The sequence below is a fragment of the Taudactylus pleione genome, unplaced genomic scaffold (assembly GCF_031769625.1).
Source record: "Taudactylus pleione unplaced genomic scaffold, aTauple2 ptg000092l, whole genome shotgun sequence".
In the NCBI taxonomy this organism is placed as follows: domain Eukaryota; kingdom Metazoa; phylum Chordata; class Amphibia; order Anura; family Myobatrachidae; genus Taudactylus; species Taudactylus pleione.
In genome coordinates, this window is record NW_028284494.1 from 7817582 (window position 1) to 7844430 (window position 26849).

A 26849-nucleotide genomic window follows, 5' to 3' on the forward strand; every position below is an offset into this window, starting at 1 on the left:
TGACTATTGGTACATAGCCATATTGGTACACAGTGACATGACTATTGGTACATAGTCATATTGGAACACAGTGACATGACTATTGGTGCATAGTCATATTGGAACACAGGGCCTGATTCAGAGCCGCTCGTAAGCGGCCACTCATTCGCTCGGAGCGATGTTCGCACAACTGCGCATGCGTATGGGTTGTAATACGCATGCGCGAACCAGTCATTGCGGCGGAAATTGTGTGCTCGCAAAATAGCGAGTGCCTGCTAATTTGAGTGACAGGATGAGGCGTTTGTGGGTGGTAACAGGGGAAGGTGCTTGAAAACGGGGAGTGGAGATCCGAACGCAGGCGTGCCAAACGGTCAAAACGGGCGTTTTAAGGGTGTGCATAATAACAAAGCAGCGTCATCGACCACGTCACTTGGTTGTCTTTTAGCCTGAACTGCTTGCATGTTTGCGTTAGGAAAACCTACCACAAGCACTGCGAGCAGTTCATGCACCTTTCGATGTACTCGATTAATCTAATAAATAGCGGAGATGACGTAGGATGCGAGCGGCCAGGGGGTGTTTTTAAAAAAATAGCGAGCGCATGTTTCGTTTGCTCGTTCAGACATAGAGGCGTCAATAGACCGCAAAGAGCAAGCGCTCTATTTAAATATCCGGCCCCTTTTTCTGAACGAGCAAGCGCAAATAGCGTCCAGCTCTGAATCAGGCCCACAGTTACATGACTATTGGTACACAGTGACATGGCTATTGGTACACAGAGACATGACTATTGGTACACAGAGACATGACTATTAGTACACAATGACATGATTATTGGTACACAGTGACAACACAGTGACATGACTATTGGTACACTGTCATATAGGTACACAGTGACATGACTATTGGTACACTGTCATATAGGTACACAGTGACATGACTATTGGTACACAGAGACATGACTATTGGTATACAGTGATATGACTACTGGTATACATTGATATGACTACTGGTGCACATTGACATCACTATTGGTACACAGTGACATGACTATTGGTACACAGTGACATGACTTTTCTTACACAGTGACATGACTATTGGTACACAGTCATATTGGTACACAGTGACATTACTATTGGTACATAGTCATATTGGAACACAGCGACACGACTATTGGTACACAGTGACATGACTATTGGTACACAGTGACATGACTATTGGTACACAGAGACATGACTATTAGTACACAATGACATGATTATTGGTACACAGTGACAACACAGTGACATGACTATTGGTACACTGTCATATAGGTACACAGTGACATGACTATTGGTACACAGAGACATGACTATTGGTATACAGTGATATGACTATTGGTATACATTGATATGACTACTGGTGCACATTGACATCACTATTGGTACACAGTGACATGACTATTGGTACACAGTGGCATAACTACTGGTACACAGTGACATGACTTTTCTTACACAGTGACATGACTATTGGTACACAGTCATATTGGTACACAGTGACATTACTATTGGTACATAGTCATATTGGAACACAGTGACATGACTATTGGTACACAGTGACATGACTATTGGTACACAGTGGCATAACTACTGGTACACAGTGACATGAATATTGGTACACAGTGACATGACTATTGGTACACAGAGACATGATTATTGGTACACAGTGATATGACTACTAGTGCACAGTGACATAACTATTGGTACACAGTGACATGACTTTTATTACACAGTGACATGACTATTAGGACACAGAGACATGACTATTTGTACACAGTCATATTGGAACACAGTGACATGACTTTTGGTACATAGTTATATTGGAGCACAGTGACATGACTATTGGTACATAGTCATATTGGAACACAGTGACATGACTATTGGTACACAGTCATATTGGTACACAGTGTCATTACTATTGGTACACAGTCATATTGGTACACAGTGACATTACTATTGGTACACATTCATATTGGTACAATGTGATATGTCTATTGGTACACAGTCATATTGGTACATAGTGATATGTCTATTGGTATACAGTCGTATTGGAACACAGTGACATGACTATTGGTACACAGTGAAATTACATAACCATATTCTATCAAAAAATTCTGTGCCATTGGCAATAAATTGCAAAGTTTAGCAGACGTGAGCACAGGATTTTCGTATAGGCTCTAGGGCTGATGCGGAGTGAAAATTTTGCCCTTTTGTGATGTGCATCTTGCATGGTTTTGTATTGCGTATGCTACAGAAGCTAGAGTAGGCAGCTGAGAGGGAAGCAGGGGTGCCAAGGGGGAAGTGAGGAGACTCTTTATCCAGGCTTGTGATGGTTGGAGGTGCCTGGTAGGGGCCCACTTCTGTCTCCCCCCCCCATAATAGATAGATGCATATTGGATGTTAAGAGAGAAGAGAGAGATGAGTTACTGTCCAGTCCAGCACACACCCTGATTTGGCCATGCCCCCAGTACCCGGGCCCATCACCGATCTTGGCGGCCCTTTTATAATGTAGGCAGTGTTCAGTGAGGGTGCGTTGATGGTATTGTGGGCTGAACAGGTGGATGGGGCAGATAGGATCAGGGGCGCCGAGAGGGGGGGGAGTGCCGCTCCCTCCCTCTAACCTATTAGCAGCCCAGCACACATTGCTGTGTGCTGGGCTGCAGTGGGAGACTGCTCACTGCTGCTGGTGGACCCAAAGCAGAAGTAGGTTTTGACTTTTATGTGACGTTTCTACTGAACCCACCATCCGTATTTTTGGACACAGGCCACATATTGAGTTGCATTCCTACTTATAGGGTTGGTTCTATAGACCAGGAAGTGGATGCAAATATTGGAGCAAAACTATTTCACATGTTTTACTTTATATAGAATAAATTATTTACTTATTTCAAAATGTTAACTTTTAGCTCAGTTAGGACCCTATTTATCAATATTATAGGTTGTCTCCCATATCCAAAAATAATACGAAATACAGAATTTTTTCAGCATGACTGAGATAGTGAAACCGTTGCTTTTTGATGGTTCAGAGTACACAAACTTTGTTTAAGGCACAAAATTAGTAAAAATATTGTATAAAATGACCTTCAGTCTGTGGACCTGATTCAGACCCGTTCGCTAGATGCGGCCGCTTGCTCCCAGCGTATGGAAATTTGGCTAAGTGACGTCAAGGCAGCTGCTCGCAAGGGAAGTCATAAGCACGCCCACTATGTCTGGGCGAGCGATCACTTTATGCTTGTAGACGCCCACCAGCCTGTCTTAAGACTCCCAATTGCGTACGTTATCTCCCGGAAGTGTATGAAACCACTGGTACATCGATCACCATTGGAAGCGATCGCAGCACTTGAGGTTGACTATACCCTGCCCCAAGCACTGCGAGCACTTTAGTATCTAAATCAACCAAATGACGAGTCCTATGACGCTGCCTGGTAATTATGCACGCCTCTGAAACGGCATTCGGATTCTCAGGCACGCCTGCGGCCGCACCTCCACTCCCCCCATTTCTAGTGGCCTGCCCCTGTTACCACCCACAAACGGCTTCACCTGTCACTCATTCTGCTGGGCTGTCTATGCTTGGTGAGCGAGAATTTCCCCATCTTCATACCAGTTCGTGCACGCGTAATACGAAGAGTATGCATGCGCAAATTGAAAAACATTGGCAGCGTGCGGCAGCTTGCGAAAGCATCTGAATCAGGCCCCGTGTGTATAAGGTGTATATGAAACATAATTGAACTTCATGTATATACACAAACTTTGTTTGAGCCACAAAATTATTGAAAATATTGTATAAAATTACCTGCAGGCTGTGTGTATAAGGTGTGTGTATATAAAACATAAATGCATTCTGTGTTTAGATTTGAGTCCCATTCCTAAGATATCTCGTTAGGGTATACAAATGTCCCAAAATACGTAATATTCCAATATCCAAAATACCCCTGGTCCCAAGCATTTTATATATGGGAGACTCAACCTGTATTTAAAAAAAAATGTGAACAAGGGTGTTTTCACGCCCTTTTCACATTGTTTTAGTATCACATTAATGTATTAAAGGGCTTATTGGAGCAGTTTTCATAAAAAACTGCTCCAAGCCCTTCAATTTGCATATTTTTAGTAAGCAGATCTCATTTACCATACTTGCAATGGAAAATACTAAGGGGTAAATTTACTAAGCTGAGAGTTTGGGAGACTTTGCAAACTCTGGAGAGTTTGGGCATTTTTTCCCACTCTCAAATTTACTAATGTCAAACTCGGGAGAGAGATCTCCTTTGCTATGGGAAAATACTGGAGAGTTAGCAAACTCTCTTCAATTCACCATCAGCAGAACTTGAGAACCTTTTCACTGGTGAAGAAAGAATTCTGGAATTTACCAAGCAGAGAGTTTCGAAACTCTCATGAGATGGGCAAACTCTCCTGCAAAAACTCGTGAAAAAAATACACCTGCCTGTGATCTGAGAGTTTAGCAGAAACATACACAGATCGCTGTGATCCATGTATGTTTCTGCCTGTAAATACAGAAAATAAATTTAAATATCAGAAAAAAAATAACATAGGGTCCCCCCTTAAAGCTTAACCAGCCCCAGGCTTGCCAGCCTGTCTTGGTTTCTAAGATTACGGGGGAACCATACACATTTTGTTCCCCGTAATCTTAGAAACCAGGACAGGCTGGCAAGCCCGGGGCTGGTTAAGCTTTAGGGGGGGCCCTATGTCATTTTTTTAAACAATTTTAACCCATCTTTTTAACAGGTACAACACAAGCAGCTTACACATATCTCACTGATATGTGCAGGCTGCTTGCTCGGGAGAGTTTTGCAGAGAGAAGACGCTGCAATCTCGAGTGAGTCATCTCCTGCAAAACCTGCTACTCGGCAGAGAAATCTTGTTCTGCTTCACCATCGGACATCTCACTCTCAGCCAAACTCCCTTCTTTGTAAATTTGAGAGTCTCAGGAGCTTCAAATCACCCGAGTTTAGGTGAAGCTAATCGAGTTGAAAAAAAAGCAAACTCTCCCAGACTCGATTCTTAGTAAATTTACCCCTAAATGTGATCTGTTCTGATTTAATAAAAATTAAATACAGTGAGATATGTGCGGAGGGGATTCGCAGGGACAGGGGGCTTTATCGTTAGCTCTGTCCCTGCAAGTGATAATTGATACATCCCTGTGATAATTCCTACATTTTCAATACGAATGTGGATTGTAGTAAATAGAGGTCTTAGAGATGAATCATTTCCATGTATTTAAGTTGTGCAGATACAGTAGGATGCAGTAGGAGTTATATTAAGGAAAGTAACTGGTTTGGGTGAGAAATGTAAGTTCAGGAGTGTCTGCCCTGCCAGAAGCTCATATATTGTAATCTGCCCTTGGATGTCTCCATCTCTTTCCATAGGTATGTAATCATGGTGATGCACCTCCTTTATTATAGTCACATACTTACATTGCATACATCATTTCCTCCACATATTTCACTGGTACACATCATATTCTTTGTAACTTGTTTTGACCTCAGAGATTTTATCCTGGCTTTACATGTCTCTCTGTCTAGGACTGCAAGAATGACTTCCATCAGCTTGTCGGGAACACTGACTTCCATCAGCTTGTCAGAATTCTGGACACCGATGTTTTTGGTTCTACCCCATCCTGCAGCCTCACAAACGGTCCCTCCTTTGACATCAGTGAAAGTTGTGGGTAATGCCAGGGGTTTGACAGCTTTGTTTAGCTCTGCTTTGCGAGAAAGCTGTAAAATAATAATAATAATAATAATAATAATAACAATAAAATGATAATTATCATCTTCAAATCTGTTATGAAAAACAGGAAAATATTTACAAGTTTAAACAAAGCACTATTTGTATTATTATTATCTTACATTTTTAAGGTGCCACAAAGTGCCCTTAGCACTGTACAAGCAATATATATACTAACAGTGTAACTTGACCAATCATAAGTATAATACAGTGTAAATTGACATATGATTGGAAGAGGGGAGATGCAGAAGGGGCTAGTGGGGTATGTGCCCCAGTGCTAGACATGGAGGCGCCAGTCGGTACCTGACAAAGGGAAGGGGTGAGGTAGCACTGGCATGTGTGCATAAGGGAAACATATGGCGCATTGAGGTTAGGTGTATGAGGAGTAGGATACATCTGTATTTCGGTAACTAGGAAGAAAGGAGGCATAGGAAAGGATACAACAATATCCTTATTACATATCACAAGTAACATATAAATCAACAATAATTATCACAACCTAAAGGAACGAGTAGCCTGGTAGGTTTCAGAAATTGGAAACTATAACAACAACTTAACTCTACACCAGGAGTGCTAACCGCTAACAACCATCAACAATAGCATAGTCCTTATAGTAAAGATGTCAAATTCAATTGCAAGTCGTTGGTAATATTCCCACAAGGTTGTAAAGCAATTTGTTAGAGCCCGATAGAATAGCTGAGTAGATATTACGATGTCTGGTTAGGGATTCGGCCAACATCCCGACAGTCGGATGCAAGCGCTTAGAATGCCGGTGCCAGAATCTTGACCATCATCATACCAATGGTAAGTAGCTGGGTTAGAAGGAGGGTAACTGTTAGGCACTAGGTGTGTAAGTGTCGGTATTTTAAATCTGTCATGCTGCCAACATCGGGATTCTGACCGCTGGGATCCTGAGCACCAGCATCCCTTACCCAACTCTCTGGTTACTGGAGGAGATGTATTATAGCGGCACTTATCGTGTTGTTATAACACTTCCTGCTATGTCTCTTTACCGAGATGAAGCAGGAAGCCCTAATGATGAGATGTATTACCATCCCTTCAATCAGACAAGGGGAGTGATAACTCCCCCCTTTGGCGCTCCTTGCTAGAGACCACAGTGCATCAGCCCACTTGCCCAGTCTTCCGGGGGTGGGGGCAGCACTTGATGTTCGTGAGGCTCCCGACAGTTTCGGGAGAGTAGGTAGGTATAGTCGATTTCGCACAGTTCACAATTGAGAAAATATGCTAATGTTTCCAAAGCTTATCAGAGCATAAGGACATCCACTGCTACCTTCTCATATCCATTGGACATCACACAGCAGTGCAGACATTGGTAACATTAATGCAGATCTGACCTGTCTCAAACACAGTGTCTCTTCTGACATGCACAGGGGCGCCGAGGGGGGAAGGGCAGTGGGTACAACGTGTCCCCTCACACCTCATTGAAGAAGGCACCTGTGCTGAAACGCGTTGGAGACCCTCACATCAAACCCGACACCGATCCAGGCTGACCTCCACTGAAGATCTCCATCCCCACCAGGGACCGCCAGTGCAGAAAGCACTGGTCCGCACCGTTCACACTTCCAGTGACCGGCTCCACCCCGGACCAGCCTCTCCCCGAGCCCCCCCACCCCCCTCTCTGGTGTGCTCAACAACTGACTCCTGGCCAGGGTTGCCTCCACCATCGATTCCCGTTTCCACGAGGGACTGTCAGTGCAGAGAGCACCCCGCACATCCGGCTGCAAGTCCGCACAGCCAACATCGCATGTGACCAGCTGAAATCCCAGTCACACCCTCCTTATCTCCCCCTCCCCTCAGCCTTTTCCAATCTGTTTCCCAGGCAGACCACCCCACCTTAGCAGGGGTGGTCCTAGCACACACGCTGCAACCCAGCCTCATAGCAGCTGACCCATCCATACCTCTGGTTCCGCACCACCAGCGGCACGGCCGAGAACCAACCTCAGCTGCACACTCCGTTTGCTGACCTCCGGAGACCAATCAGAACTGCCGTGCACCTGCAGCACACCAGCACACTGACCTGTCTCAAACACAGCATCTCTCCTGACACGCACAGGGTTGCCGAGGGGGGGGAGCGGGTACAACGTCTCTCCTGACATGCACAGGGGTGCCGTGGGGGGGGGGGAGCGGGTACAAAGTCTCAGCTGACATGCACAGGGGCACTGGGGGGGGGACGGGATGGTTACAAATTACCCGGGCTTACTGCAGGGGCCTGGCCTGGCACCGCTCTCCCTCCCTCTTGAGTCATACTGCACTAGGAGACTGCTCGTGGCTGCTAAAGCACCAGCCGGAGCAGTCTCCTATGCTGATTGTGCCATACTTACCTACCTTTTCTAATCTCTTCCCGGGAGAAGCCCGGGTAAGAGAAGCAGGATGGGGGCGGGGCCTAACGAATCGCGTCATTAAGACCCGCCCCCTCACGGCAAAACTGCCGCGATTGGGTAAAATTTACATAGGGGGCGGGGCCAAATGCTGTGATTCATGCAGAATCACATCTTAAGCCCCGCCCCCTTCACGGAGACCCGCGATCGCCGCGGGTATTCCCCTCATTCTGCCCACTTCACTAGGAAGTGGGCAGAATGCGGGAGAAATGCCTACCCTTCCAGGGGTGCGGGGGGTTACCCGAAAAATCGGGAGCCTCCCGCGAAAACCGGGAGGGTAGGCATGTATGGATTGTGCCCCCCATTGGCTGTGCGCCGGGTTGAGGGGCACACAGAGCCCCCATCCCCAGCACCGCTTTGCGGCGCTGAAAAACATATAAGATTTGTAAAAAATTTTGTCTAAGGGGGCATGGCCATGCCTCCCGCAATTAGGTCACGCCCCCTGGGCCCGGCACGGATCTCGTCGGTCCTGGACACGCAGAGAGCTCTCAATCTGCGAAGGAGATCGCAATGGCTAATTTATGCACAACCATAAAAACGCTGTTTAAATGGTCAGACATGCCTGCGTTAATACAGAGAATGATGTACTAAGCAAAAGAGGGCCTGATTCAGGGCCTGATTCAGAGCCGGGCGCTCGCTCTGAATCAGTGCCCTCCCTCTCTTTTTTTAGAGCGGCCTCCTGGCCGCTCGCATAGCTGTGGGTAACCACCCACAGCTATAGCGAGCGTCCAAAAAGATGTTGACCATCGCGACCATCGGGCTTGCGACGAGACCCTTGTGGTAGGGTCTCGTCTGCCGCAAGCCCTGGAGTGCTTTTGGCTCTATCAGAGCCAAAAGCACTCCCACTGACATCATTTGTGATGTCAGTGGGGCCAGCCCCAGATGGTAGGCGTTCCCATGGGAACGCTTCAGTCTGGCCAGCCATGCCCCCTGCACACCCACCAAAGGGGGTGAGCTGTCACTCAACATCGGCAGCACGCCCCCTTTGTAGCGAGACCCATAGCGACGGCTTGCGCATGCGCACGACGGAGCCGGCTCCCTCATGCGCATGCGCACTTGGCCAACATTGACCCGCTTGCGAGCGCTCAGCGCTCGCGAGAGGGTCTGAGTCAGGCCCTCAGTACGGATCACAACTGCAATTGCAATAGCGATTGCGCATGCAGTCTCACTGCGAAGATATGCCAATCCTCTGCGATCACTATGCTGTCGCAGTACAACATAAGGACACCCATCTTTCCTTACACACATCTGTAATGCTTAGCAAGACTGCAAAACCATCAGTAACATCAAGTACCATCGCAGCCTCACACACACTTGCAGAGCACAAGCTCTGGGCCTGATTCAGACCCGCTCGCGAGCGCTATGCGCTCGCAAGCGGGTCTATGGTGGTCCAGTGTGCATGCGCACGATGGAGCCGGCTCCGTCATGCACATTCGCGCGAGACCTGGACAGCGACGGGCAATCCGTCGCTCCGGGTCTCGTACCAAAGGGGGCGTGCTGTCGATGTTGAGTTCCCATGTGAACGCCTCCGTTTGGGGGTGGCCCCGCTGACATCACGAGTGATGTCAGTGGGAGAGATTTCGGCTCTGTTTGAGCCGAAATCTCTCTTGGGTTTGCGGCAACGAGACCCTACCACAAGGGTCTCGTCGCAAGCCCGATGGTCGCGACGGTCTTGACCATTGCGACCATCTTCCTGGCCGCTTGCTATAGCTGTGGGTGATCACAAGAAGGCCGGCCCTGATTCAGAGCGAGCGCTCTGTCAGAATGTCCGGCTCTGAATCAGGGCCTCTGACCTTAATCAGAACTTGCTAACCTCATCGCACGCAGTGAGTATACAAGCTGTGGAGGGCATCGCAGTGGCTAATTTATGCACGCCTCTGTAACAGCATTCAAACACACTGGCACACCTGAGTTTCGCCGACCACCCCCCTGTCACCACTTCCAAATGGTACTTCCTGTCAATCACTCTGCAATGGGTCTGCGTAGCCACTGCGATCACAGTGGAGTGTTCGCACACTGCGATACATACGCATGCCAGAATGCAACAATTGGCCAACTGCATGCATAATCGCAAATGCGATCCTTGTTGAATCAGGCCCAGAAAGTGGTACAGTCAATATTAAATGTTAAATCCCCCCCCCCAAAAAAAAAGTTACCGATGTTTACGCTATCTTGCGTACTGATCAGGCTTTGAGTAAAGGCAGATGGGCGGCTTAATATGGGATTGGGTGTCTGCATCTTGTGCTGCGGTGTCCGGGCGTATGCATTGATTAGCATATTCTTGCAGCGGACGGGCGCGTGCGTCTGCTATCGTGCGTTCCTTGCTGAATCAAGCCCTCAGACCTCAGGACCGTGTGCTCAGCTTGAACACAGGCTGCAAAGAGTCTCAGAAGACCAGAGCAGCAGGAGAAAAATCTCACACTTCCGAAAAGCTGTCTCTGCTGAATGAACACCTTTTTGGAAATGATAATTAAGTAAAGGTTATATGATGGGTGCCTCAGTTGCTTATATTGAACTTGCGAGTTCATCCCTTAATTATAACAGAGCACATTTTTTTCTTGAATAGAGCCCTTTATCTTTCCCCACTTTATCACTTTCCAAGCTTTGATAAATACGCCCCCAAGTTTGAGAACCACTGTGTTGCATCTGCTCAAAGCTATAGCTCATGACTCATTTTGAAATCCATTCAGTTCTCTTTAATGTTACTTTTACTAAAATAAAGTGAAAAAGGGTGTTTTCACACCATTTTCACATTATTTTAGTATCACATATAGTTATTACAGGGCAATTGGAATAGAATTCGTAAAATTCTACACCAAGCCCTAATTATCACTTATTTTTAGTAATCAGATCGCATTTCCCATAATTGTAATGGGAAATGTGATCTGGCCAAAGGTACTAAAAATAAAAATGTGAAAAAATACCGGGGAAAGCCCTGTGATAATAACTCCACCTGGAGGTGTCGTTATCCAGCATCTCCCACGGTTACCGGACTTCTGCTCCACTCTAACGGGCCTGGAGCCGGCCCCAGTGATCAGCTGTGTGGTCTAAACAGACCACACGCTGATTCACTGTAAATAAAAAAAAACAAAACACCTGTGTCCAGGGACCAGTGATCGGGGCTACGGGTGATGTCCTCCCTCCGGCCGGCTGGTCTCCCATGCTGCACTGGTGCCCAGTCGTCACCTGAATGGGTCCCAGTGGAGGATGGGATGTCAGCTGACCGGAGCCATGGAGGACATCACAGGAGCAGCGATCACCGGAGGTAAGTGTAATTAATGGAGGGGGGGATCGCGGGGGCGGGGCTTAGCGACGGCTAGTTGCCGCATGTGTGGGCACTTGTCACAGTATTTTGCGAAAATACCGTGATAAGTGTGCGGAGGGGATTCACAGGGACAGAGCTTTCTCGCAAGCTCTGTCCCTGCAAGGGATTTTTAGTAAATATCACACTACAATCTGCATTACAAATGCGGATTGTAGTAAAGAGAGCCCTAAATGAGTTGTGTGGAGCTCTGGAGACTTGACAGTTCAATTTTATAGCTTCATGAGTTCATGGCAGGATCCAGCTGCAAGCTTCAGGTAAGAGAAGGATCCAGGAAGCACTACCTGCTTCACTGTATGGTGGGCAGGTTACATTAAGTGTGGTGGCCCAAAGTGGACAAGGCACTTCGTATTTCAGGTAGTGACATACATACCTACCCTCCTGGAATTCATGGGAGTCTCCTGATTTTTCGGGTAGCCCCCCGCTCTCCCGGAAGGGTAGACACTTCTCCCACATTCTGCCCACTGCCTAGTGAAGTGGGCAAAATGGGGAGAATTTCCGCAGCGATCACGGGTCCCCGTATAGGGGGGCTGGACATAATGAAACGATTCTTCATGAATCGCATCATTTAGCACCGCCCCCTATTTATATTTGAGCCAATCACTTCAATTTACTGGGAATGGGTAGTGATGAATGTGCTTCAGATGCTGGTCAGAAAATCCCACATTACACTTACGGGCCTATTTATCATTAAATATTTGCTGCATATTCCCTGAAAAAAACCCCAGTTTTTGAGGAATATCTGCAAATATTTAGTATCTCCCCAATGTATGAAGGAGGGACCGCAGCAGGTATCGGAGGACGCAGTATCAGTCTCCCTGACTAAGGGGCCTATTCATCATTGCTAAAAATTCTCTGGAGGTAATTAGGTTTAGAGCTCGCATGGAGTTCTACCTAATTACCGCAGGAATTCATCATTCCTCCTCCCCATCAGTATCTAGTCTGAAAAGCGTCATTTTTGTAATGACAGATTTTCGGGACATAGATACTTTTCCCTCTCTACTCTAACTTACCGCAGCTGTAATCAGTGCTGCGCATGCGCCGTTACATTCACAAAAGCGGCGCATGTGCAGCACTGATTACATCTGTGGTAATTATAGGACAAAGGCTATGGGCCTGATTCAGCAAGGATCGCAACTGTTAATAGGCACGCAATCAACCGATTGTTGCGTACTGCGCATGCATCACAGTGTGCATGCGCAAACCAGCCACTGCGATCGGAACTGCGATCGCACAGGCTATGCAGACCCACAGCAGGGGGATTGATAGGAAGTACCGTTTGGGGGTGGTGACTGGAGGGTGGGTGGTTGGGGAAACGCAGGCGTGCCAGTGCATTTGAACGCCATTGCAGGGGTGTGCATAAATTATCCACTGCGATGCCCTACGCAGCCTGAGCTCTCACTGCGGACAGGAAGGTTAGTAACTTCTGTTTCAGGTCTGACCTTGTGCAAGTGTACATGAGGCTGCGATGCTACTCGATGTTACCGATGGTTTTGCAGTCTTGCTAAGTATTACGGATGTGTGTAAGGTAAAGTGGGCGTCCTTATGTTGTGCGGCGGAGGCATAGTGATTGCAGCGGATTATAATATGATTGCAGTGAAACTGCGTGCGTAATCGCTATTGAAATCGCAGTTGCAATCCTTGTTGAATCAGGCCCTATTTCAGTGTCCATTACTCCCTCATTTGAGAAAAGTATATTTCTGTGGGAATGAGAAATCCTTCAGCCACATAATACCTGATGGTATATTTACCTCAGATTCTGAAGTGAAATTTTAATGTAACTATTCTTGATCGTCTCCATAATATGGTAATTATGTTGCTATCAAAGATACTGTAAATAAATATATATATAAATAATATGGATTTCTCACAGGGAAGCTTGTTAAGGCAAATCTATTTTTTCATTCCCTGGAACTGCCCGTAGCAGGCAAATATATCCTGTCCAGAGCTGACAGAACAGTTCTGCCCATAGTTGGCATCAAGTGGAGACCTGAAATTTTATTATAGGGTACTCTCATGATAAACCCTTTGCTGGTCCTTCCCATATTGAATAATCCACAAGTCCCTTTTCTGTGGCAGATGGGGAGTCTGAGGCAGTAACTAGATGGGACAGCTGTGTATTAAAGTCACATTGTGCACTTAGGAATTTCTGTCAGAGACTGATGATAGAAGATATAGGCTGGGATGTACTAAATGGAAATGCGATAAAACCCCAATTTTCGGGGGTTTTACCGCATTTTCCATATATACTATTGGGTGGCCGCCAGCGCACCAACGCGGAGGGTAATGGCAGATTTTGCTGGCATTCTCCTATAGAAGCCTATGGGCTTCTACTGCATCGGGTCCCTCCCAGCATGCCCCGTGGCTGCCGCGTCACTCTGCACATATGCAGATGGACACCCAGGTCATAAACCCAGAAGTCCAGGGTGCAGCAGTGATCGCAAAGAACAGCTCTTATCAGAAGAGCTGTCCGTTCTGTACTAATCACATATGTTAGTACATATGTGATCAGCAGGGATGCGGTGACCAGGGGCGCCGAGAGGAGGGGAGGGTACTATTTACTCAGGCCCGGGCTTCCTGAGGCCCGGGTAAATAGCTGCAGTGGGAGACTGCTCGTGGCTGCTGAGCAGCAGCCACAGCAGTCTCCTATGCCTGTGGGGGGGAGCAATCACACTGATCGCACCCCCCCTGGCTTTACACTGGGCTGAAGGGGCTCAAAGTGCCCCCCTCCCCAGCGCAGCGATGCTTCTTGGTGCTGCAAAACAGTTTTTTTTCTCAAAGGGGGCGTGGCCACGCATCCCGCAATTCGGCCATGCTCCCTTTTATCCAGGCCCACCGCAGCTCTTGGCAGGCCTGGCAGTGACTGATGGGATGTACTCTGCAAGGTTAGTACATCCCATCCATAGTGTTGGTTTCTGTCACAGTTACAGTATATATATTTTCACCCCTGACTGTAGCAGGCTCGATCATGCTAAAAAATTTTTTATAGACTTGTCACTGTATCATCATCATCATCATCATCTTTCTCCTTAGGTATTAGTTGTGAGGAAATAAATAAGTAAATAATAATCCCTCAGACTCTGAGGTAAAAAATGGATTCTGACCATAATGTCACGATCATTGCTGTACCACCTCCTGCCAGTGGTGTCGCTCTCCCGGTGCTGCCTTCAGCACACCTCAGACTTTTTATGTTTGCTTACCTGGACTATTTGCTAATTAAGCAGTTGTGGGCGACACTTAAGACTTACCAATTTATACCTGCTCCACTGTGTGTTCTGGGCTGATTGGCTGGACACCGCTGATGCTTCCTTCCCGTTCCTCAGCATCAGCTGTGTCCAGCCAATCAGCTGTGTGAGCTGTGACTGAGGCATTGACAGGAGGACGGCACTTGATCAGAGGGGAGGACTAAGCTCTTCATTTCGATACAAGAGGATTTTTGAGGACCTATCAAAGAAACCTTGATGAGCTTCTTGAAGGTTCCCTGCCTGTAAGTAGGGTATGTGTTTGCCTTTGTATACCACCTCCAGTTGTTGTGATTTATATATCGGGGGACGAAACGAGGAGGGAAGATAAAGTTACCTATATAGGATTTTCCCAACTTGCTTATATATTTCAAACACCCAAAAGGAAGTGTATCTAATATCGAACCAAAGGGGAGAAGGAGAAAAACAGGATTAAGTAGTTCTCTTTTGGACATTATATTTATTCTTTGAGATTTTGATATGCAGCGCCATCCCGTGTGCAGATTGCTTTTGTTTTATACTGTATTTTGAGTTGGGTGATACTCGGAATCTGTACAATAGGAAGGCTGCAGGTTTTGCGCACCCTCTCCTGACACTTTTTTTAGTATCAGTACTGGATCATGTTGGAACTGATGATGAATTGCAGTACTGGTTCGGGTTGGGACTGATGATGATGAATTGCAGTACTGGATCAGTTTGGGACTTAGGATGATGAATTGCAGTACTGGGTCAGTTTGGATCCGATGATGGAAGTATTGGATGGGGCTGATTGTTGGAGGTATCGGCTGGAAACGATAGAGGTAATGTTTACAAGTCTCTGAGGTAAAACCAGACTGGAGTGTTAGATGGAATAGGAGACTCGATAACTACACTTGGAGCTGGAAAATAACGGACTGGGACCATTCAGATTCGGAGTACCTGGGAGCTCAGCACAGAGCTGTAACTTCAGCAGAAACTATGTTGTACTGGCAACAGAGGCCAGTCAGAAAATGGAATTTATAGGCTGCACCCATGCTGTGGTTTAGGAGGGAATTCTGATGACACGCTGTGAGCAAGGGGCTGCTGAGAGCCATCTCCATGATCAGTGACAGGACACTGAGCGGACAGGGCAAGAGCAGCGCAGACAGACTTCAGCACCAGCCAGGAGCAATGTGCAGAAAGAGCGGGCATCCGTGATATCCGGGAGTGATGCACAGCGCAAGCGGACCTCATCGCTAGCATGACATGGGGGCACGAGTCTTGTTAAACTTCTTTTGTATGATGATGACATTAGTTATATTTCTACACAAACAGGCATCTTCCAGACCATGTGATCTCCTTTGATAATAGTGACTACTGACTGAAGTCACCATCTGCCCAGGGAGGATCAATTTCTTCAGAGATTCCCCATTACAGAGAAACCACCATATAGGTAAGGTGTATTTTGATTTAGTATACACAAAAATAGTAGTATTTTTTTTTTTTTGAGGGGGCGCCAAAGTGACTTGTCGCCCTGGGTTCTACTTGGTCTAGAAGTGACCCTGCCTGCTTCCAGTACATGCTTCGAATAATGGTACCTGGCTCCTCTAGATAAATTGGGAGTAATAGAGAGTTTGGCTCTGACTTCCTTGCAAAAGCCCACAATTGCTCTCAATGATTTAGTTGCACTAACTGGGAAAATTATAGCTCTCTCTTTGACTTTCTTCCATGTACCTCTCCTATGCAGGAACTCACAAGTTCTCCTAAAGTTTCTTACAAACCTGTCACTACTAGTCAGGCATGATTTACCTGTCCTCCCATGTCATATGGGAGATGTCCAATTGGTATACACAGGCCTCTGTTAGGGAATCGGTTGTAATGCCAGTGGCTGAATAGCCGCCGGATCAAATACTGACAGCGGAAGACCGACGGCTCGAAAAACACGACTGGGGGTGGTAAGTACCCTAACCCTCCCCTCTACCTGGCCTACCCCTAACCATCCCTTAGTGGTGCCTAACCCTAACTTCCCCCCGTTGATGTCTAAACTGAACACCCCCTAACCATTCCCCTTCCGCTAGCCAAACCCTAACTCTCCCGGGGGGTTCTCAACCCTGTCCCTAAATCTAACCCTCCCCCCACGTCTAGAACCTAAGACACCTGGCTTACCTTCGTTCGGTATGCCGGGTGTCAGGATTTCGTCGTGGGGCTAATGATAGGCGTCTGAATTTTGATGCCTATCTTTAGTCCCGTGTCGGGCTTTTAGTGTCGGGGTTTCGGTGGCCAGAATAGCTGCCGCCGGTATCCTGACTACAGCCCTCTGTTAGACCCTCCTGATTTTAACTGTAACATCAGATGTGTCTCCACTGAGATAGAAAGATATTTACAAAGAAAGAAGAGGGTGAGAAACGCACAGGACTATATACTAACCTCTCCCAAATCCCTAGGGATTGGTAGAGGTGGAAAAAGATAAATATAAATTAAATCAACTATGTACACTTGTGCCACAAATGGAAACCCTTATATGTTGGTGGTGCTCCCCAGAGTCAGGCAAGGATCAATAAATTTGAGAGAAAAAGAAGACTCTTGTTTTGTGGGCACCTTAATTGTAATTATTTAAAGTATTAAAATATAACCTTTAATAATATACCTTTAAAACATGGTTGAACATACAACATGCAAACCTAAAATTTAAATACATATAAGAACGATCTCCTATATGAACTCAGTAACCTGCTGTGACAAATCAATAATTCGCAGCAGATATTAATAATACAAATCCCGTCATGTGATTAGCGAATTAATTAAATCATTACAATCATTGCACAATGGAAGCAATGTATTTATAGAAACACACAGTATCACAATGCACATACAATTGAGCCAGCCTATTCAATAATTATATCCGCAAGTAACTGCACTGTAAATAATTTGTCTGAATAGTGAAATGATAACCTGCCAACATCTAATACCAGCTCCCATTAACTTCCTGATGATCATTGGTTGAAAAGTTACCCAGCCAAGATATATCACATATGTCTCCTCTCTGATCAGAATGCTTCAATCCAAAAGTCAAACATATTGTTGCTGTGTACATTTGCACAATTTACATATATTGTTATTGCATGCATATGTCTACCAAAGATAAAATAAAATAATTTAGTAAGTTAGATATTCAAATATTAATAAACAGATTAGATAGAGAAACTCAATATATCCAGTAACTATAAAGTCCAATTGGTAAGCGACCGGATTTATGACTTTCAAAATTTGATAAAGCCCGTTGAAACGTGGAGCAAATGTCATGCTTGGCACCTTCATTTTGATGTTTTTAGTAGAGAGCCAGACTTTGTTACCAGGCTTCAACAGGAGAATGGCCATACATTTCCGGTCAGCAAACTTTTTGGAGTTGCAAGACTTTTTTTAAGGAGGCATGAACTTTTTTCCAAATTCCAGAATATGATTCAAGAAGTTTTGAAACCGCTGGAACTTCTAACGGGGGTAGATCTTGGAACTCTGGTACCTTGGGATGTCTACCAAACATTGTGAAGAAAGGTGTAGACTTTGTAGAAGTATGGTATCAGAAGTTGTGGGCAAATTCCACTCAGGGTAGTAGATCCAGCCAATCATCTTGAGAAGACGACACAAACAACCTTATGAATGTTTCCAGTTCCTGATTCACCCGCTTGGTTTGCCCAATAGATTGAGGGTGGTATGCAGAGGACAACTGCAGCTTGATTCCACAAGAGAAACACAGTGCTTGCCAAAATCTAGCCACAAACTGCACACCCCTGTCGGACACAATTTCGGATGATAGACCATGGAGATGAAAGATCTCACAAATAAAAGTTCTGGCAATTGATATGCAGAAGGTAATCCAAGCAATGGGATAAATTGAGCCATCTTGGAGAACCGGTCCACGACCACCCAAACAGTGTTACAACCTTTAGAGGCAGGCAGCTCAGTAATAAAATCCATGGAGACATGGGACCATGGCCTAGTAGGAATAAGGTAGTAGAAGTTACAGCATTTTTCTTATACTGAGGACATTTGACACAAGAAGCGATAAACTCTTTTACATCTTTAGCCATAGATGGCCATCAGTAAGAGCGTTGTAATAGTTTGAGTTTTAAAGACACAGGAATGTCCAGAAAACAAAGAAGCATGGGCCCACGTAAGAAGCTGTTTCCGGAGTCAGAGACTACAGTCCAGAGATTACAAAGATTTTACCTGGAGGTTGAGTATCTAATTGGGTTTGAGCAAACAACATTGGATGAAGTATGGTTTGAGACTCAGCGATCTACATCTTCCCCGACAGACACAAATGCCCTTGACAGAGCATCTGCTTTTTTATTTAGCTTACCAGGGTGAAACACAACTTTAAATTCAAAATGAGAAAAGACCATCTTGCTTGTCTGGGATTGAGCCTTTGGGCAGTTTTTAAATACAGAATATTTTTATGGTCTGAAATTATGGTAACAGGAAACTTAGCCCCCTTTAGATGATGCCTCCACTGCTCCCAAGCTAGTTTCATAGCTAAAAGCTCTTGTTCGACAATGATATAATTTCTTTCCGCAGGAGAGAATCTTTGTGAGAAGAACCCACAAGGATGACTCCGGCCATCTGCGGCCACTTGAGACAATATTGCTCCTTTTCTGACAGAGGATGCGTCAACTTCCACCGTGAATGGTTTTTCTAAATCTGTCTGGTTAAGGATGGGTACAGACACAAAAGATTCCATGAGCATATCATGGCGGAAGGAGGCCAGAAAGCGGGATTAGCACCTTTTTTCGTGAAAGCCATAATGGGGGCAGCAATAGTTGAAAAATTATGGATAAACCTTCTATAATAGTTAGAAAAACCTAAAAATCATTGAATTCCCTTCAAAGAATTTTGCTGTGGCCATTCCCTGATGGCGTTCAATTTTTCAGAATCCATTTGTAGGGATTCTCCGGAGATAATGTGACCCAGAAAAGGTACAGAAGATTTTTCGAAAATGCATTTAGAGAACTTTCCGTATAAATTATGTTTTCGGAGCCGAAAGAGAACTTATTTGACATGCAGATGATGAGATTTAAGATCCTTAGAAAACATTAGAATGTCGTCAAGATATACAACAACAATATGATAACGAATGTCTCGAAAAATTTCGTTGACATACCCTTGGAAGACTGCTGGGGTGTTGCACAACCCAAAGGGCATTAACAAGTACTCGTAGTGCCCATCCCTGGTGTTAAAAGCAGCCTTCCACTCATCTCCTTCACGTATACGAATGAGGTTGTATGCATCCCGAAGGTCAATAGTGGCTCCTTGCACCTTGTCGAATAATTCAGAAATGAGAGGTATAGGGTAGCGTTTTTTTATAGTAATGTCGTTAATCAATACAGGGCTTAAGAACCCAGCCCCAGCCGGAGAAGCAGATGGTCGAATAAACCCTTTTTCCAGATTTTCTTGGATATATTTAGACATAGCAGAGGTCTCAGGTACAGAGAGAGGGTAGATACGGCCTCGAGGAGGAGTCCATTTGCGATGGGGTGGTAACTTATCCGCTGCCTTCTCACAAAAGACATCTGTGAAATCACTGTATGGTTCAGGTAGTGGGACAGAAATGAAGTCAGATGAAGACTTCAACTTTTGTATACATCTTGGAATGGACCATACAGGAAGAACTTTAGGCATCTGCTTGTTATGGCAATTGGATCCTGATGCCAACACATGCATATAGGTCCAGTCCAAAGTTGGATTATGGATTTTCAACCACGGTAAACCTAGAACTAAATCAAGAGTATAACTGGATAGAACAAAGAACTCAATAATTTCCTGTTGAAGTGCACCAATGCAGAGAACAATAGGTACAGATTTGGAAGATATGATCCTGTTAGGAAGGTTTAGTCTAGGAGGGTTATGCTGTTACAGCCTTGGGGCAGGTGACCTTGGCTGACTGTGGCCTGTGGGCCGTGAGCAAGATGTGGCCTTTGGGCCGTGTAGCAGTCTTGAGGGCTGGAAAACTTGCTGGTTGCGGCCTGAGGGCCGTGAGCAAGATGCAGCCTTTGGGCCGTGTAGCAGCCTTGAGGGCTGGTATGCCTTGGCAGGTTGCAGCCTGTGGACCGTGAGCAAGATGCAGCCTTTGGGCCATGTAGCAGCCATGAGGGCTGGAAACCTTGGCTGGTTGAGCCTTTGGGCAGTTTTTAAATACAAAATATTTTTATGGTCTGAAATTATGGTAACTGGAAACTCAGCCCCCTGTAGACGATGCCTCCACTCATCCCAAGCTATTTTTATAGCTAAAAGCTCCTGGTCACCAATGATGTAATTTCTTTCCGCAGGAGAGAATCTTCGTGAGAAGAACCCACAGGTTTGTGCACTCAAGACAGCGAGTGCACTCCGTGCCGCCTGGATGACACATGCGGCAGGGATCTGGAATGCACACCGTGTCACCTAGGTGACAGAAGCGGCAGGTGGCAGATATACATATATTCGTTGAGCCAGGCAGATCAATTTCAGCTTCCTCAGATCTCCTACAGCTTCGACAGTATTCTCGTACTGTAGGCTAATTTGTAGTAACATTCCAAATGACCGCAGTACATTGGAACGATGCTGTCAGGTTTGGATTATTTTTTTGACCCAGGGTGGATGCAGAAGAAAAAACTGGAATGGGTTTGCAGTATTGAAATGCAGCAGGTTTAATAGAAGTATTATAATTCATGAAATGGTGATGAATATATAAACTGGCAGAAATAACCAAGTCCAAGTGATGTGTGGCTGAAAACAAATGTCTTGGCAGGAAAACAAAGTTCAATTAGTAAGGCTGGAAACAGGTGTCAGGCAGAGAAAACAAAGTACTGGAGTGGGTTCATGCCGCCTCGATGGTACAAACGGCAGGCAAGAAATAGAGCTGGCAGGATCACTGGAACTCGACTGGAAACAACAGGAGACTGACCACAACCGGAAACACGTGAAACGCTTTCACCGGCATTGGAGCAGCGTTCGCACTAGAAGAAAATAGAAGCAGGAGCCAATCCAGATCAATCCTGGCATGATGGACAGGAGGCAGGAGGAGTTTCATTGAACGCTCACCCGGCGTTCGTCTCGCCCTGCATATGCAGTGCGGCGGCTTGTGACAGATCCCAGCTTCAATGGTTAAGGCTTCTTGTTTCCCGACAGCAGGGAACATGATTTCAGAAAATGACCTGACCCAGCACAGTAGAGGCAGAGTTGATATTGCATCTGACGACTCCATTCAGAAGGGGTCAACCGAGATTTGTTGACCTGCATGGGTTCATCTAGATGGGAAGAAGATGGACCTCGGATGGTATGAGAGATACCTGGACGGGCAGAGGTATGGACTTCACACCCCCGACTAGCTTGTCTTTCCGGATGCCGCAGATCAATTTTGATACACAAGGAAATAAGATCAACCAGAGTTTCAGGTAGATCTCTTGAAGCCAGTTCATTCCTTCATTATTTTGGACAGACCATGCAAGAAGGCTGCTCTGAGGGCTGCATCTGTCAAGATCAGAGTTGTTGTACCTGGTGAGTCACGGTCTCTGCCTGTGCGGGTGCTTTGGCGCGGCCCTACCGGTGGGGGTGCTGGTGGCTGAAGGTTGGCGCAATGTGCATGTGGATGTCTGAGGGGTACAAGCCATGTGGTGATAGGTAAGACTGGCAGTGCTGCCACACTGGGGATTGCTGGGCGCCGCCATCTTGGTTTTGGGCATGTGACCTGAATGGGCCAATCAGGTTGGAGCATCTTGTGTTTACTCTCAGTAGCCTATCATGCACTTTCCCATGGTACTTAAGGGTGTTCAGCACATCCTCTAGTTGCCAGTGCAACGTATACACAGCGCAAGCTGTGTGAGAGTTCTCTGTGCTCCTTAGCTCGGTGTGATATTTTCAGTCCCAGCAGTGCTCTGTCTCCTGCTCTGTCTCCATCACAGGCTGTTCGCAGATACCCGCATCTCCCCTGCTATACCCCGTTACTCACCCCAAGGTTTGTGTACCCTCCAGCTCTCTGGACTCAGAACCCACTCCATTACTTTGTTTTCTATGCCTGATATCTGTTTCCAGCCTTACTAACTGGACTTGGTTTTCCTGCCAAGACATTTGTTTTCAGCCACACATCACTTGGACTTGGTTATTTCAGCCAGTTCATATATCCATCACCATTTCATTAATTCTAATACTCCTATTAAACCTGCTGCATTTCAATACTGCAAACCCGTTCCAGTTTTTTCTTCTGCATCCACCCTGGGTTAAAAAAATAATCCAAACCTGACAGCATCGTTCCATTGTACTGCGGTCATGTGGAATGTTACTACAAATTGGCCTGTGATTAAGTGCCCGCGCATGCGCCGACCGGTCGCCGCTGCTACCCCCCCCCGCCCGTTCGCCGCTGCTACCCCCCCCGCGACCCCCCTCTCCCTTACTTACACTTACCTGCATGCTCCAGGCCTACGGTGATGTTCTCCATTCCAGGTGATCTCCCATACTGCACTGGGGCCCGATCACCTGATGACCGGGCAGCAGTGCTCTGTGGGCGACAGAAGGGGAGTCATCACCGGAGGCCCGATCACCGGTCCCTGGAGTCAGGTAAGTAATTTTTTTTTTTTTACAGTGATCAGCTTGCAGTCTGTTTAGACCACACAGCTGATTACTGGGTCTGACTCCCGTCTCTGCTCTCCCCGTTAGAGCAGGCCAGGAGTCAGGTAACCGGGGGAGACCCTGGATAACGCCACCTCCAGGTGGCGTTATTATCACAGGGCTTTCCTGAATATTTTTTCACATTTTATTTTTAGTAACTATGGTCGGATCACATTTCCCATTACAGTTATGGGAAATGCGATCTGCTTTACTAAAAATAAGTGATACTTAGGGGTTGGAGTAGAATTTTACGAATTCTACACCAATTGCCCTGTAATAACTATAGGTGATACTAAAATAATGTGAAAAGGGTGTGAAAACACCCTATTTCACTTTATTTTAGTAAAAATAAATTTAATAAATAGAGCCCCAAGACACTGGATACCCTTTTAGCTTTAGCATTTGCAAGAAGAGGAATTTAGCTCAGTGGCAGATTTTACCTAGGGGTTGCAGGGCTGCAGCCACCCCCCAGTAAGATCCGCCACTTCAGTGAGCCAGTTGCATTCCATGACTGCATTGTCTACACTGTGACTTTGCTGTGACTTCCCATTGGAAGCGCTACCTGCCAGTCACACACAGGCCTTGCATCCCCAGAGAGAGGTGTTTTCTCCCCCTGGGACTGTCAGTCCGGGCTGCGAGAGCATCTTCCAGTGGAAGACGCTGCTCTGCCTTTCAGGCAGCCCCACATGGGTTCCGGCGCCTACCAGATCCATTGTGCAGGTGCCGGGGCCTTGCCGGCTGGACCAGCAACAGCATCCCCCCTCATGCAGAAGGCTCGCAGCTGGCTGCACTTGTTAGAAGTGGAGAGTGCTACTGTGCAGCCATCAATATGGCTCCTCTGGATGACCGTCAGTACTGTTACAGCGCATGCCATCTTGCTTACTGTGCATGAGTGACAGTGGGAGATGGACGTCTCTACCTTAGCTCCAGAGATTTGCGACCTTTCACTCACATTGACCGCTGTTCCAGCACCTGCACCACTACCGCATATCTGAGACAGACATTGGCTGGTGATCTGTGAACGACGTCGTTCACAGACATATCGCGTCGGCTGTGCTGCACAGCCAATGGACAGATATATCAGCCGATCGCCGAAACACATACAGCGGCAGCCGCGGGGAGGGGGTCATGGCCCACCGCTGCCTAGAAGATGATGGTCATTCAGTGTATATGAATGACCATCACCTACATGTATAACTGCAGATCACTCGATGTGCAGCTAGATCTTTGCAGTGTGTACCCACCTTTAGAGTACGGCTGTACTACCGCTTGCATAATAAACCACACTGTCTGGGTAAGCTACACTGGACTGGCTCTTGGGTCATCTTGCAATCCCCTGGTGTGTACATTTCACTAAAACCACCACCTGTGCACACATTGCCAACAGAGAGATAATTTCCTTATTAAGTTTCCCATACCCATGGTTTCTCAACCCCCGGAAGTGTACCAAATTATTCCTAAGGCTCATACCGAAACATCTCTTATGTAGAATTCTTTATTAGCATCAGACATAGTTAAAGATGATAAAGAATCAAACTTTTACATTGTCTCCAATTTTCTACTTACAGAGGCGTCACCGGGTCTGGTGACATCCGACGCGCACTCTTACTATCCCTGCATGGCGGTGGCGCGTCTGAAAAGTGGGCACAGCCTAAAATAAAGGGGCATGGCCTCGTGGGGGAACCCGATGACTTCACTCTGGGGGCAGCCCAGCATCGCCGGAGATGCAGGGCTGCCCCCGGAGACTGGGCTGTCAGCACCGTTGGCTCCTCTTCTATGACAGGAGTTGGGTGCTGCATGAGAATGTCACACTGACTGCAGCACCCGACTCCTGTCACCAGGGCCACCGTCAGGGGGGGACTGCCGGGCCCAGAGACAGCAGTGCAGAATGTATGAATCAGCAGCCGGGAAGACACAGCGCCGCCGGCGGCATTTGATATATGGTGCCGGCCGCAAGACATTATAGCTCGCGGACCGGCAGCCAATCAGGAGCAGCCATTGCAGCCGCTCCTGATTGGCTGTCGGTCCGCGAGCTGTGATTGGCTCGCGGGCAGCATCATATTTCAATTACTGCTGGCTGCGCTGTGTATACCCGGCTGCTGATTCATATATTCTGCACTGCTGTCTCCCGGCCCTCTGAAGAAACAAGGTAGCAGGAGTCCCTGTCCTGTGCCCCACCACCTGCTGCAAGAAACCAGCAAACCTTCCCTGCAATAACCCTCTACTCCAGCCAGCCTTCCCTGCCCCATGCTCCCCTAGTCCAGCCAGGCTTCCCTGCCCCATGCTCCCCTAGTCTCGCCAGCCTTCCCTGCCCTGTCCCCCACCTAATCCAGCCAGTCCAGCCAGCCTTCCCTGCCCCATGCTCCCCTAGTCCAGCCAGCTTTCCCTGCCCCATGCTCCCCTAGTCTCGCCAGCCTTCCCTGCCCTGTGCCCCCCCTAATCCAGCCAGTCCAGCCAGCCTTCCCTGCCCCATGCTCCCCTAGTCTCGCCAGCCTTCCCTGCCATGTGCCCCCCCTAATCCAGCCAGTCCAGCCAGCCTTCCCTGACCCATGCTCCCCTAGTCTAGCAAGCCTTTCCTGCCCTGTGCCCCCTCTAATCCAGCCAGTCTTCCCTGCCCTGTCCCCCACCCCAGTCCAACCTTCACTGCCCTGTGCCTCCTCCCTAGTGTACCTAGCCTTCCCTGCCCCCCCTAGTCCAGCCAGCTTTCCCTGCCATGTGCCCCCCCAATTAAGGTCCAGCCTTCCCTGCCTTGTGCACCCCCAGTCCAACCTTCCCTGTGCCCTCTCTGTCCAGCCTTCCCAATCCTGTGCCACCCATTCCCATCCTGCCTTCCCCACCCCAAACTTTGAGAATTTTTAAACTGGGTCATGCACTATTGACGGCTAACCCCCCCTGTGTAGCTCCACCCACATTATACACAGCTCCACCCACCTCTGCGCCATCCCCCAGGGGGGCCCTGCCTTATTTGTCAGTACCGGGCCCCACGATTTCTGATGGCAGCCCTGTCACTGCAGAGGAGCTGGCATTTTGGTGTCAGCCCCTCCGTGGGTGACACCCAGGTGTGGCCCGCATCCCCGCACCCCCCCCCCCTCATGATGCCACTGTCTGCTCACCTCGCTCTTACCACTCTTGTTAAAATTAGGGATGTGCAGGCTAGGATTAGTTAGGATTTTCGTGCTAAAAATTGTGTCTCACAAAAAGGCAAAACGTCATCTTTCAAGGACAGACATCATCATTCCTGGACAAAAGTACAAGAAAGATGATGTTTGTCCATGTAAGATGACATTTTGCCTCTTTCTGAAACACGATTTTTGGCGGGAAAATCCTAACTAATCCAAGCCTGCACATCCCTAGTTAAAATATACTGAAATTATTTGTCACCTGTAGAAAACCTCACTGTACAGCTAAACCCTCTATGTCTACTGGATGCAGTTTGTTACATGATAGCGGCTAGTATTACTATTTCTCAATGTTATGGGCTTTATTTACTGGGTGGTGCTGCCTTTAAAACTGCTTCAAAGTCTTACCTCTTCATACTATC

At 47.0% G+C, this 26849-nt stretch overlaps 1 protein-coding gene across 1 annotated transcript in view; it reads right to left on the minus strand.

Annotated features, from left to right (window-relative positions):
- LOC148527159 (granzyme A-like) overlaps positions 1-26849 on the minus strand; it is a 72879-nt gene that overhangs the window by 1669 nt on the left and 44361 nt on the right. The window contains exon 5 of the mRNA XM_088469451.1: positions 5441-5740. Within this exon, the coding sequence (XP_088325577.1) occupies positions 5441-5740 (300 nt within the window). The remainder of the gene's footprint in view (positions 1-5440; positions 5741-26849) is intronic.